The sequence below is a fragment of the Hyalella azteca genome, unplaced genomic scaffold (genome assembly GCF_000764305.2).
Source record: "Hyalella azteca isolate HAZT.00-mixed unplaced genomic scaffold, Hazt_2.0.2 contig4316, whole genome shotgun sequence".
Classification (NCBI taxonomy): domain Eukaryota; kingdom Metazoa; phylum Arthropoda; class Malacostraca; order Amphipoda; family Hyalellidae; genus Hyalella; species Hyalella azteca.
In genome coordinates, this window is record NW_025934536.1 from 439,243 (window position 1) to 451,494 (window position 12,252).

At 36.7% G+C, this 12,252-nt stretch overlaps 1 protein-coding gene across 1 annotated transcript in view; it reads left to right on the forward strand.

Moving 5' to 3' along the window:
* Window positions 1–12,252, forward strand: part of LOC108682264 (tyrosine-protein phosphatase Lar) — a 340,083-nt gene that overhangs the window by 249,301 nt on the left and 78,530 nt on the right. The window contains exons 5-6 of the mRNA XM_047879960.1: window positions 535–676; window positions 2,662–2,813. Of these exons, the coding sequence (XP_047735916.1) occupies window positions 535–676; window positions 2,662–2,813 (294 nt within the window). The remainder of the gene's footprint in view (window positions 1–534; window positions 677–2,661; window positions 2,814–12,252) is intronic.

The window sequence follows — 12,252 nt, forward strand, 5'->3', positions numbered from 1 at the left end:
GCCTCGTGACAATAAACCGTTTTGCCGTTTTTTCAGATGTTGTACGGGTTTCTAGTGTTAAATTTGGAATAAAAACGGCCACATGGCGTTTCTTTTCACGTGTCTGCCGGCCACTGAAATGCCGGTAATACCGTTTATGGGTGATTTTTAGAACAGTGTATCAAACTTCCTTAGTTTCTACGCTCGTTGTACGTAAGTATTAAAATTGGGAACTTTTCTTGGAGCAAAAAATTCACCTTGCAACATAATTCGTGTTTTCTCAATAGAAAATCGATCCCAGGCTCTTTTTTCATCAATACTGCTCAACTTGATAGAATACTTCAAAAGTTTTTCAACTTTTCAATTGACTTATTCTTCTTTCTCATTACGAGGACACATCTTTATGGAAAGCATACTATGTCTATTTTGAGCCGTTTTCGTTTTTTGTATTAGACATTTCGAGATTATTGCATCTAACTTACATTGCAGTTGCGTGTATAGTACCTAGTTTGGTTAAGCCATGGTCTGACGCAGTATTTTTGTTTCGTATTACAGATCCTCCTAAGTTCGTGGAGACTCCGCGCAGTCAGCGCGTGCTGAACGACATGGCAGCTTCCTTCACGTGTCGGGCGGAGGGCAACCCGCCTCCTGTCATCGAGTGGAGGAAGAACGGACGGCGCATTGGCGGCACCAACAGGTAGTCTAACTTGGTAAAGAATAGAAGTGTCGGCGCTGAAGAAATAGGCCCATGGCCTGTTGCCGATTCTTGTATTTTTCGCGACTTGATTCACAAGGGATCCGGCCTTTGGAACCCGATCATAACTGACGATTGATTGAGATAGCTGCTGGATTTATAGCAAGGCTCGTAAGGTGCTACGTATTTTAAGACTGAACATATGCTCCTGCATAGCTTCGTCTAGACTGTTCTTGAAGGCGTTCATATACTCGGAGCGTCAACGATGCTATCAGGGAGGCTGTTCCAATAAACGCAGTAAAAATTTACGGACGCGGCAGTTTCTGATTTGGATTACCAGAAGCTGGGGCGACTCTAAATTTTGTTAGGGTACTGCAGTGCCTGATGATAGTACCTACCGGAGTTAATGATACAGTTAGTGTTGTACTTGAAGGTTACCTGATGGTTACCTGACTGCGAACAATAAGTGTAGTACCTGATCGTAACCTTTCATCAACAATTATTGTAGCACCTGATGGTAACCTGCCTACGAACAATTAGTGTAGCGCCTGATCGTAACCTGCCTACGAACAATTAGTGTAGCGCCTGATCGTAACCTGCACCTGATGGTAACCTGCCTACGAACAATTAGTGTAGCGCCTGATGGTAACCTGCCTACGAACAATTAGTGCAGCGCCTGATGGTAACCTGCCTACGAACAATTAGTGCAGCACCTGATTGTAACCTGCTACGAATAATTATTTTAGCACCTGATGGTAACCTGCCTATAAAAATTTATGGTAATACCCGATGTTAACTTACTCACAAACAATTATCGTCTCACCTGATGGTAATCTGTGTATAATCAATCACCGAAGTATGTGAATGAAGGCAATCTGCGCGCGAACAATTTAGCTCCCAATGTTAACCTGCTTATCAATCATGTCTTGGATGCGCTGGTGTGAGTTTTAGGTACACTTTAGTGCAGTCCATTAATACTGTTTCGTCAAGTGAGTCATTTAATTTCAGAACAAATGCCCATGCACAGATCCTAGCGTTAACAGTATTTGCTGCACGTTCATTAGCCAATATTTTTTATGAGGTGTGCCATTGGCTAGGTAGCCCCCGGCCAAAAATAACAATACTTGATATTTTTGCCGGGTTATTTATTACTCAAGAATATTGATACTTATAAAAAATTGAAATTAATCTCTTGTGATAAACAAAGATGGTTTCGAAATTTGGAGGACTTCAGTTCGTTGAATTTTTAATTGTATGGGTAGTTTCTGCTCATGAAGCAAAATTATATATCTGCTACTTTCAATATTTCACTAAGCAGTTTTTAATTTCCAGGACTTATTTCCGCAACCTTGCTATTTCTACAGTTTAGTGTAACTTCTTATACTGAGATGAAGTTGGAAGTTCTCTGAGCTTTCTTTTTTTTCTTTTGAGTCATGTAAGATTACCTTAATATTCTGTTGGTCCTCAACGCTCTTTCTTCTGTAATTAACGTGTAGGAGATGATTTCCCTGTTGAAATGTAAACTGATGCCGACAGCCGAAATTCGTTCGTTCTTTATCTGATGTTGTTTTGCTTATATGGTACAAGGGTTTTGAAGTTACTTCATCGCAATTCCGTGGTGCATCATTTCGTTGACACTACGTACATTGACAATGTACATTCAATGGTTCATCATTTCATTGTCAGCACGTTGATTGGCAATGTACATTCAATGGTACATTATTTCACTATCACTACGTACATTGCCACTGTACAATCAATTGTACATCATTTCACTGTCACTACGTACATAGACACTATTCAATGATACATCAATTCACTATCACCACTTACAGTGACACTGTACATTCAATGGTGCATCATTTCATTGTCACGAGGTACATTGACACTTATGTACCTTGACACTATGTACCTTTTCAATATCACTACGTACATTGTCAATGTACCTTCATTGTACATCATCGACACTGCGTTTCTTTGTTCGTCAGATTCTTGACCATCGACGTGCCCGGAGGTTCCATCCTGCGCATCGAGCCTGTGAAGTATCAACGCGACAACGCGACGTACGAATGCGTGGCGGAGAACACTGCGGGCGACACGATCAGCGCTAAGGCCACCCTCGAGGTCTTCTCTGACGACCGTGAGTATACGTTCGTCTGCCCGTTATATATCGTTTTGAAATTAGTTAATTAAATAATTGTTTTGAAGAGCGATTGTTAGTGAAATTCTTTTGAAAAAATTCTATAATATCCGTGATTCAAGGTCGTATATAAATTAATCAAATAAATAATTGCTTTGAAGAGAGATAATTCGTGAAGTTTGTTTTAAGAAATTCTATTATATACGTGATTCAAGGCAAATTCTTAGATGTTGTCCGGATAACAGAAGACTATCATCATTCGTTCATTTTAACGTTAACGTAACATTTTAAATGAACAACGCGTTCATTTTAACGCGAGGGAATTCGCTTGTATATTAGAAACGTTTTCATCAATTTTAATACTACTGCTTTCATTGGTTCCACTTAACGTTTAATGCGACGTTATTATTTAGAGGTATTCCAATAAAAAGAAGAAACTGTAAGATTCGTCCATTAAATTTGTAAATATTACATATACCGTCACGAGTGTAACGCAGCTCCGTAGCTATTATACCGATTAATTTGTTTGCAAATACGACATCGGATTTGAATCCGTTTTCGTATTCAGGGGCCATACTTTCAAAACTCGCTAAGTGAACGTAAGTACTTACGCTCTATTTTCTTGTCTATGATTGGTGGATTTTGCTTGCGTGGCCGTCAATGATTGGCTGATGGGCTTACGATCGCTTAACTTTTTTTGAAAGTATGGGCCCAGGACTCGTATCTTTACCTTTAAAACACCACTCGTATGGTCGCAGCTCCGTGTCAAAAATCTGCTGTCCGCTGTTGCGTTAAATTTCTCCAATTAGCGAGTCATGTACGAGGCTTTAATGATCAAAGGCGCGAAATCTTTCACACTTAAAACAATTATTCTATAATTATCATGATAAAATTAGGAGCAACAAATTTATCCTTAATTAAATTTCCCATTTATCTTTTATCTATCTTAAACTCTGAGCACCGTCCACAAGTCAAAAATTCACAAGTCACCCTCAACAAGTCAAAGGCGCGAAATCTTAAACACGTTAAACAATTACTTTATAATAATCATGATTAAATTAGGAGCAACACATATTTCTCTTTAATTGAATTTTTCATTTATCTTTATCTATCTTAAACTCTGAGCGCAACGTCCACGAAAATTCAACAACTTAGATCAAAGGCGCGAAATCTTTCACACTTCAAACGAACAATTATTCTATAATTATCATGATAAAATTAGGAGCAACACATATTTCTCTTCAATTGAATTTTCATCCATCTTATATCTATCTTAAACTGTGATCGCAACGTCCACAAGTCAAAAATTCAACAACTTTGATCAAAGGCGCGAAGTCATTTACATATCAAGCAATTATTTTATAATTATCATGATAAAATTAGGAGCAACACATATTTATCTTTAACTGATTTTTCATTTATCTTTTCATCTTAAACTCTAAGTGTGAATTTATAAACGTGGTTAGTCTTTGAGCCAACAATTGCCTGTATACGTCCACATTGTATCCCAGATAAAAGCTCGCCCACACACTGCCGATTTGCTAACGAATGTCTTCTTTCCTGACACATTCATTGGCCCTCTCTTCATCATTATTGCTTCGTGCTTAATGTCATTAAAGCTGAATTTCCTCGCCCGAAAGGTTTGACTTTTAGTTCCATTACAAAGTTGCCATTTGAACTCCGTTTCTAAAATCCTCGGACACATTTTGCCTGTTGCCGTTTAAAAGGCTGGAAGATGAGTTCCCTTTGACTTTGCTCTTAATGCGACCAATTCTTCTGTATAATTGCTACCATTACTGCTCGCCAAAAGTCTGCGGGGAAAATCTACCACATTTCGATGTGCCATTTGACTGTTCCGCGAATCTTATGATTGTTAACGTAGTTAACTTCGTAGAGTGTTATTACATTTCGCTGGACTTGGAGATTCCAACAGCTAATTTTATTTTTGAAACTTATGATTTTGATTTTTATGGGAACTTTTAGTCGGAATTCAGCCATCTCGTGTTTGATGCATGATTTATCGCTCCGACGTTTCTGTTATATGAGTCGCGCAGCGTTCCTTGTTTCTATGCTAATTTTCATTGTAAAATTCAGCCAAATGACCTCGAGTCAAAAGCTCGCCAAGTTTTCCCTGCCAAACGAAAGTTTTGTTTCCGGTGAAGTTTCAGGTGTCATGAGTTCAGCATTTGTGTTATATGACCGAAATCGAAGTAAAGATTTAGAGGACATAAGAATAAAGAACACGAGGGTGGGAAGTGGATGGCTGGCACCAAGGGGCCATACTTTCATAACTCGCTAAGTGAATGTAAGTACTTACGCTCTATTTTCTTATCTATGATTGGTGGATTTGGCTTAAAAGACCGTCAATGATTGGCGGATGAACCTACGATCTCTTAACTTTTTTTGAAAGTATGGGCCAAGGTCAGGATTCTGTAGCCATCGCGTCTCACGACGTCCCTAATTAAAGTCCTGCCTAATTTGCGTTTTTTATAGCGGCTGTCGTCACGGGCCCCACCGAATGGATTAAATCCTCAATATGTTAATTTGTGCATCGATTAAAATCGGATGGGATCGAGCATCTTGTTGAGTGTGCCACTCGAGAGTTCGTAGTCCCTTCGCCTTTGATGGTTCGTCTTGCTTTTTCCGTCAAATAGAACAACGCCTGCTACACTGTTAGAAAAAACGATGAAAATACGGTCCCACTGGCATTCTAGTGGCCGGTCGCCCCGTGAAAATAAATTGTTTCACCGTTTTTATCAGATGTTTTACGGATTTCTAGTGTTTAATTGGAATAAAACGGTGACACTGTGTTTCTTTTCACGTGCTGACCGGCCACTGAAACGCCGGTAATACCGTTAACGGTAATTTTTCTAACAATGTACTTTGAATTCTTTATTTATCGCGTGCGTTCGCTTCGATTATATTTTGCACATTTCGATGGTTTAAGTCTTGCGTCTAATTTCTCGTAGATAATGAAGAGATAATGTTATCAATTTAATCAAAGGTCATTGTTCGTTGAAACTGGTTAGAACATTTACCTACAAATTAAACTATTACAACATATTAAGATTGTAAGTTCTTAACTTTTTGTTAAGATTGATAAGATAAGATTGCGAGGAAAATGTATGGAAGGCCTTGTAGCTTCTTGAGCGAAGCTTGATAGTTTGTCTTGATACAGTTTAAATGGCCCATTATTAAAGTTATTTCCTTCTTTAGCACTGCTTCAAAATTAAGGTTCAACTTTGAAACTCGTAGATTTCTACAATTTTTGAATATCAAAGACGTATGTCTATTTGGAGACGTCCATCTGATCTAAATTTTCCATCAATAGGTTTAGGATGATACCCACAATAGAGGTCTGTATTGAAAGGTGATTGCAGATGTTGAATGTGATCTGCCTCGAAGAATCATCGTAATGAGCTGATCTATTATAGGGTGATTCGCGGAAACTTTTTCAATAAAAAATAACTGGTAAATATATCATTGCAATATAAATTTTATTCTAAAGACATTACCTAAATTTTCGTTTCACTTTCTTTTAAAGCTGACATCGGACAAATGACGGCCCCCATTGTTAATGCATTCAGTTAGTCGATTTTTTAACACAAAGTTTCATGAATATGTCTCGTATGAAATACCCTCCGCTCTTTTCCTACAACATTTGGCTGCTTGGCTTGTAATAAAAAACAGGAAGTACATTATGTGCGAGCTAACAAATTTTCTCTTCACTCTGCATTCTGGTGCTTTTTGCTTGTCAACTTTTTGTGAATTTTCAATATCCCAACTCGTCAGGAACTTTTTTTTAGCTACATAAGTAACTCGATCAACCTTCTCAATCCCTGACTTGGGTATCAACGATTTCGTTAAGCTACTCAATTAATAGAACAAATGATATATGTTTGATGTTGCTTATTTATTACGAACTAGTTGAGTTTCATTGTCTCGTTAAGTTGTATTCATATCTGTTTATCTCTGAGCCTCTCATGTATGCTGCTGCACTGAACGTCCTGACTTTTTGGTTCATCTCAAACTAATTTTGATGAACTCGAGCATAAAAAAATGGTTTTCATATTCATGATATGTTTGCAACTTATTTATTATTTATTTATTATTTCTGAACTGTTTGCAATCAAAGTCATTTAGAGTTCTCATTCTCATTCGGTAAGTAAAACTTGCCTCGCTAGAAATGCCTTCCAGGTGAAATATGTGCGAGATTCAATTTCATGTTTCCCCAAGGCTGAGCTCTTGATGGACTCAAAAGCAGTTTTTCATAGCAGTGATGACGAGTCGGGACGGCTCTCGCTGCTATAATGTGAAGATCTCTTATACACTTCGGCACGTACGTTCTAGTGGAGATCGTTGTCTCAATTTTTCATGCCTACAGCTCTTCTGCCGATCACAATTTTAATCCTAGTCTTTTTTTCTTTTCAAACCTGATTCATTCAAATGAGCTCTGTGTGGTTTTTCGGCGAGTAATTTGAAGCGCTAATTACCCACCATTCGTCGTGCAGTTTTATCTTGCGGGTTTTTCCTTTTCGACTCGGGAGTTGGTCTTCTCGATGGATTTTAAAACCCGTTTTGTCGGACCCGCTAAGGAAGCTCCTGCATGTGCATTTTTATTTTGGAATTGTCCCTCATCAACCCACACAATCGTCGCGTATTTAATGTTCTTTTGTGCTGCCTTTAGCTTGCTTCTGATGCTTCCATTTCGTTTTTTTTTTCAAATAATATTAGAAAATAAGTCTTGGTCATTAGTCTGCTTAAGCCGCAAGTTTCCAAGAATTTGAAAGCAAAGAAAATGATGGTCTCCGCAACGACTTCATTGAAAATATGGCGAATTTACTTGGCGTTTTCTCTGCTTTTAAATTCTTATTTTAGACATGAATGAGTCCTGAACTGTAAAAAGACGATGTAATGCTAAAACCTACACTTATTAAAGGCCTTTTTAGTGGGGATTCTAATCCTTGAAGTGATCCTCAATTAACGAGACTAATGTTCGAGGCCCGATGTAGAAAAGAGCTGCTTCAATGTAAATGTTCTCTCAAAACTTATCTCTTCCGTAAACCTCTAAAATTTTAATGTTTATTTTTCTATTATTCAGTTAGTGTTCGTTCTATTCTCGGCCTTTTGATTATTTTCATTCATATAATCTACCTAATGAGTGAGAAATTCTGTCAAGAGTTCGTAAATTTTTTATTACAGACACTTTTATGAACGAGATGTTGTCATCCACATGACGATATTATTGTATTGAGTGCTCTACCATTTTGATAATTAAAAAATATATATTTTCTTTAATGCTGAAAAGCTAACATATCATAATATCATAAGTGTTCGGTCACAGAGCCATAATTCGTGGTTGATTTCTTTCAAATACTTAAAATGCCTAAATATTATCTTTTTGCTTACTTTTGCGGTATAACGACCTCCTATTCTGGTCCGTTGACATTTTGTACATTTTAGAACAGAATTCAGTTCCCTAAAATGCAGTGTTGCCCGCTAATTCGTCGGTGATTTGTCACATTTTTTTACACATCCTTAACATTAATTTTAACTTTATTTTCAAAGTTCGGAATTTTCTGGCATTTAACTACTCATCCTTAAAATAATTTTTTCGTGTATAGTTGGAGCTGCAGCAAGCAGTATTGGAGCAGATGCTGGTATAGTTTAAGTTGTTTCAGGCATTACTTTAATTTTCGTTATTGGAGAAAACTGTTATTATTACAGTAGCCTAATATAGTTTAAGATATATCATAATTTTTACATGATTTATTTTCAAGGATGACTAGAATTATTTTTTCGTGAGTCTTGATAATTTCAACGATAGCTGGTATGATTTTTCGTGAGACGGTTTAAGTTGGGCGATACATAAAACACTGCATGTAATTGAAGTGGATGGTGGCATAATTCAGACGCTGGATCTTACAACAAAATAGGCTGAATGCTTTAGTTCATATGCATACTAATTTCAGATTTTGATTGTTCAGTCAGGACTAAAATGTTGCTACGCTTTTTAAGGCGTAAAGGCTGCTTCGCTCTTACTTGGTTTTTCTATGTTTTTTTTCACCGTCTGCACATTCTTTATTAAGTTTGACTGCCTAGCCTACGGCTCACGCGTAATGTTGGAGGCAACTATATTGACAAGGTTTTACTTGCAATGACATTTTTTCTTTGATTTATGGTCAAGTAAAGTTTTCTCAACGAGAGATTTTATTTCATATCGCCATATGATTATGATTATTTCCCGGCAATTTCTATTTCGTTTTTTTCCTGCATGTTATTCCTAGCGTAAATTTATCCATCAACTTCGTAGACATGACTTCAGCGCATCAACCTAAAATATGAAGGTTATTGCTAGTGTAGGTGTACGTTATACTTAGGGTATCGTACGTTAATTTACGTTATTTTTAGGGTATCTTACGTTAACTTACGTTATTGTTAGGGTATCTTACGTCAACTTACGTTATTGTTAGGGTATCTTATGTCAACTTATGCTATTTTTAGGGTATCTTACGTTAGCTTACGTATTTGTTAGGGTATTTTACCTTAACTTACGTTAAAGTTGGGTCATCTAACGCAAACGTATGCTATAGTTGGGTTATATTACGTTAACTTTCGTTATAGTTAAAATATTACACGTTAATTTCCTTAAAGTTGAGTCATTTTTCATTACGTTACTTTATTGTTGAATTATTATGCGTTGACTTCATAGTTGATGCATCTTACGTTGACCTCTGCTACATGGGTTAATACATGCAGCGGCTGTTGCACCAGACGCTCCCGTATGGCCGCCTAAATACGGTTGCCTATATACGGTTGCCTATATACGGATGCCTATATACGGTTGCCTATATACGGCTACCTATATACAGCTGCCTATATACGGTTGCCTATATAAGGTTGCCTATATACGGCTGCCTATATACCTTTGCCTNTGTAGAGTTGTTTTTGTGTAATACATATTTTTGCTGTGTGCAGAGTTGTTTTGTGTAATACATATTTTTGTTGTGTGCTGAGTTGTTTTGTGTAATACATATTTTTGTTGTGTGCAGAGTTGTTTTGTGTAATACATATTTTTGTTGTGCGCAGAGTTGTTTTTGTGTAATACATATTTTTGCTGTGTGCAGAGTTGTTTTTGTGTAATACATATTTTTGTTGTGTGCTGAGTTGTTTTTGTGTAATACATGTTTTTGTTGTGCGCAGTTGTATTACGAAGTTAAACGTGCGCTAATTATTAAAGTTGCACACCCATGGTATGATATACATTAGCTTTAGTGTCCATTTACTTAATTTCGAACATGTTTCGAGTGTTCAAGCATTTTCCCAGAATAAATTGATGCTTTATGGTAGTTCTTTACTACTCCTTTCGCTATCGTCTAGCTTAGCTAATATTATTATCATTCCTATTTGTTAAAAAATGTTCTCTCTAATCTGGCTACGCTGTTACATTATCATGCAGACTGTTGAAAATTTCTAATAATTAGTTACTCATGAGATACAAAACGTCATGTATTTACACTCACAAACTGCCCAATATGTCCTAAATAGTTTACTTGTGTACTCATGCGATATGATATTTACATATATTTATTTAGAAAAAAATTAATGAAAGTATTTCAAGTTTAACATCTCAGTAGATTATCTCGAATTCCGTCAGATGATAACAATGTTTTCTACCGTGACAATTGAAGTAAAAAAATGAAAGCGGCAGTATCGCGAATCATGTTTCATTACCGCACTAAAGATACAAGGAGTTGCTATGTTTGGGGTTCACAGTCAAATTTTGATCGATTGTATAAACCCAATCGCTCACAAGCATGACCTAAGGAGAAGTTCTAATGCAACTTCCCTAACAAAATTTAGAGTCGCCCCAGCTTCTGGTAATCTAAATCAGAAGCTGCCGCGTCTGTAAATTTTCACTGGGTTGATGCATTGAAGTTGGCTCTTGATTTAATGTCATCAGTTCCTCGTCTAATGCGATGGTGTATGATATTGTTTACTCTATGTGTATGATCAGCTTTGGTTAGTCCATATATACAAGAAATTAAGCCAGAAATCTAGGTGAAGACAAGCGATCTTTACTAAGTAACTGTCTTGAGAATTTAATTGAGTTGATTTCGTGTCGCCAGACTTGAACGGTGTTTCAAAAAGTGTCTCATTAAATTTTTGGACTTGACTGTGAATTTGCATGTGCGATATGAGTCTCCGGTCGTCAAGCATCCTCGAGGGCTACAAATATGCAGGTTCAAGGCTGTAATCCGACGCTACCGCCCTACTGGGTTTCTCTCGCGAATTTCCAGTGTAGGCATCGCTAAAAATCTCGACGTATGCAAATTGGGAAATAAGTGTTCCTGTTTGAAACGTTGGAGCGTAGATAATTTTTCAGAATTTCTAATTTAGTGAAGAATTACAAGTGGCGAGCTTGACGAAGGAAGGATTTTGCTCTGCTGGTAGCGCTGAATGTTCGCATCAGCCATGATCCAATATGTGGATTTTCCTTAAAGATTTTTATGTGTGGTGAGATAATTAAATTATCTCATCACTAATTTAATATTTATTCAATTTTCATTATTTCACCACTCATCTTTTTTTCAACAGTTTATTTTACCCATTAGAAATTTAATTTCGACTATTCATATCTCAGCTGGGAAAATCGAACTCTTAAACCATAAGCAAAGAATGAAATTAATTGTTCAAAAAATTTTATTCTGATGCTTGTTGTTTTCATTGTTGATTCATGACCTTCACGCTTTCATGAACCGTGATAAATTTTGAATTAAGCAGAGAAATCTTTGTGTGTTTCTCATAAGCTGTGTAGCTAAGCATATAAGCTTAATTCTTTGTTCAATTTTGAGTTTAATTTTTTCGCATTCATGTTTGACATTCCTGCGTTTCTTCATAAGAAATTGTTTAAAAGTTCATCTTTTTGAGCGCTTATTTTTTTCCTAAGAGTCCAACGAAATAGTCTTTTAATCCCTCATCTATTCTAATTAACATTTCTTATTTATCTTTTTGTAAGATTAGCTGTGCAGAATTTATCCATGATATTACATTTGTGCCATCAATGGCTACGATTTCATCCATGCATACATTCGCCCCTGTTATCTGAATCCCTACTTATTATCGCTAGATTTATCTCCGTTACAACTATTTTTCTGTACTTCAATCTTTACTTTATCCTATCATCCAAACCTTTATCCCAGTATCGCAATTTGCTGTTTTAAATGCATCTCTACCATCCATACGTTCATTCCAGTATTACAATATGCTGCTCCATCATCCATACGTTCATCCTTGTTATCACAATTTGCTGCTTTAAATGCCGCTCTATGATCCACACGTTTATGCCAGTATCACAATTTGCTGCTTTAAATGCCGCTATATCATCCACAAGTTTATCCCAGCATCACAATTTGCTGCTTTAAATGCAGCTCTATGA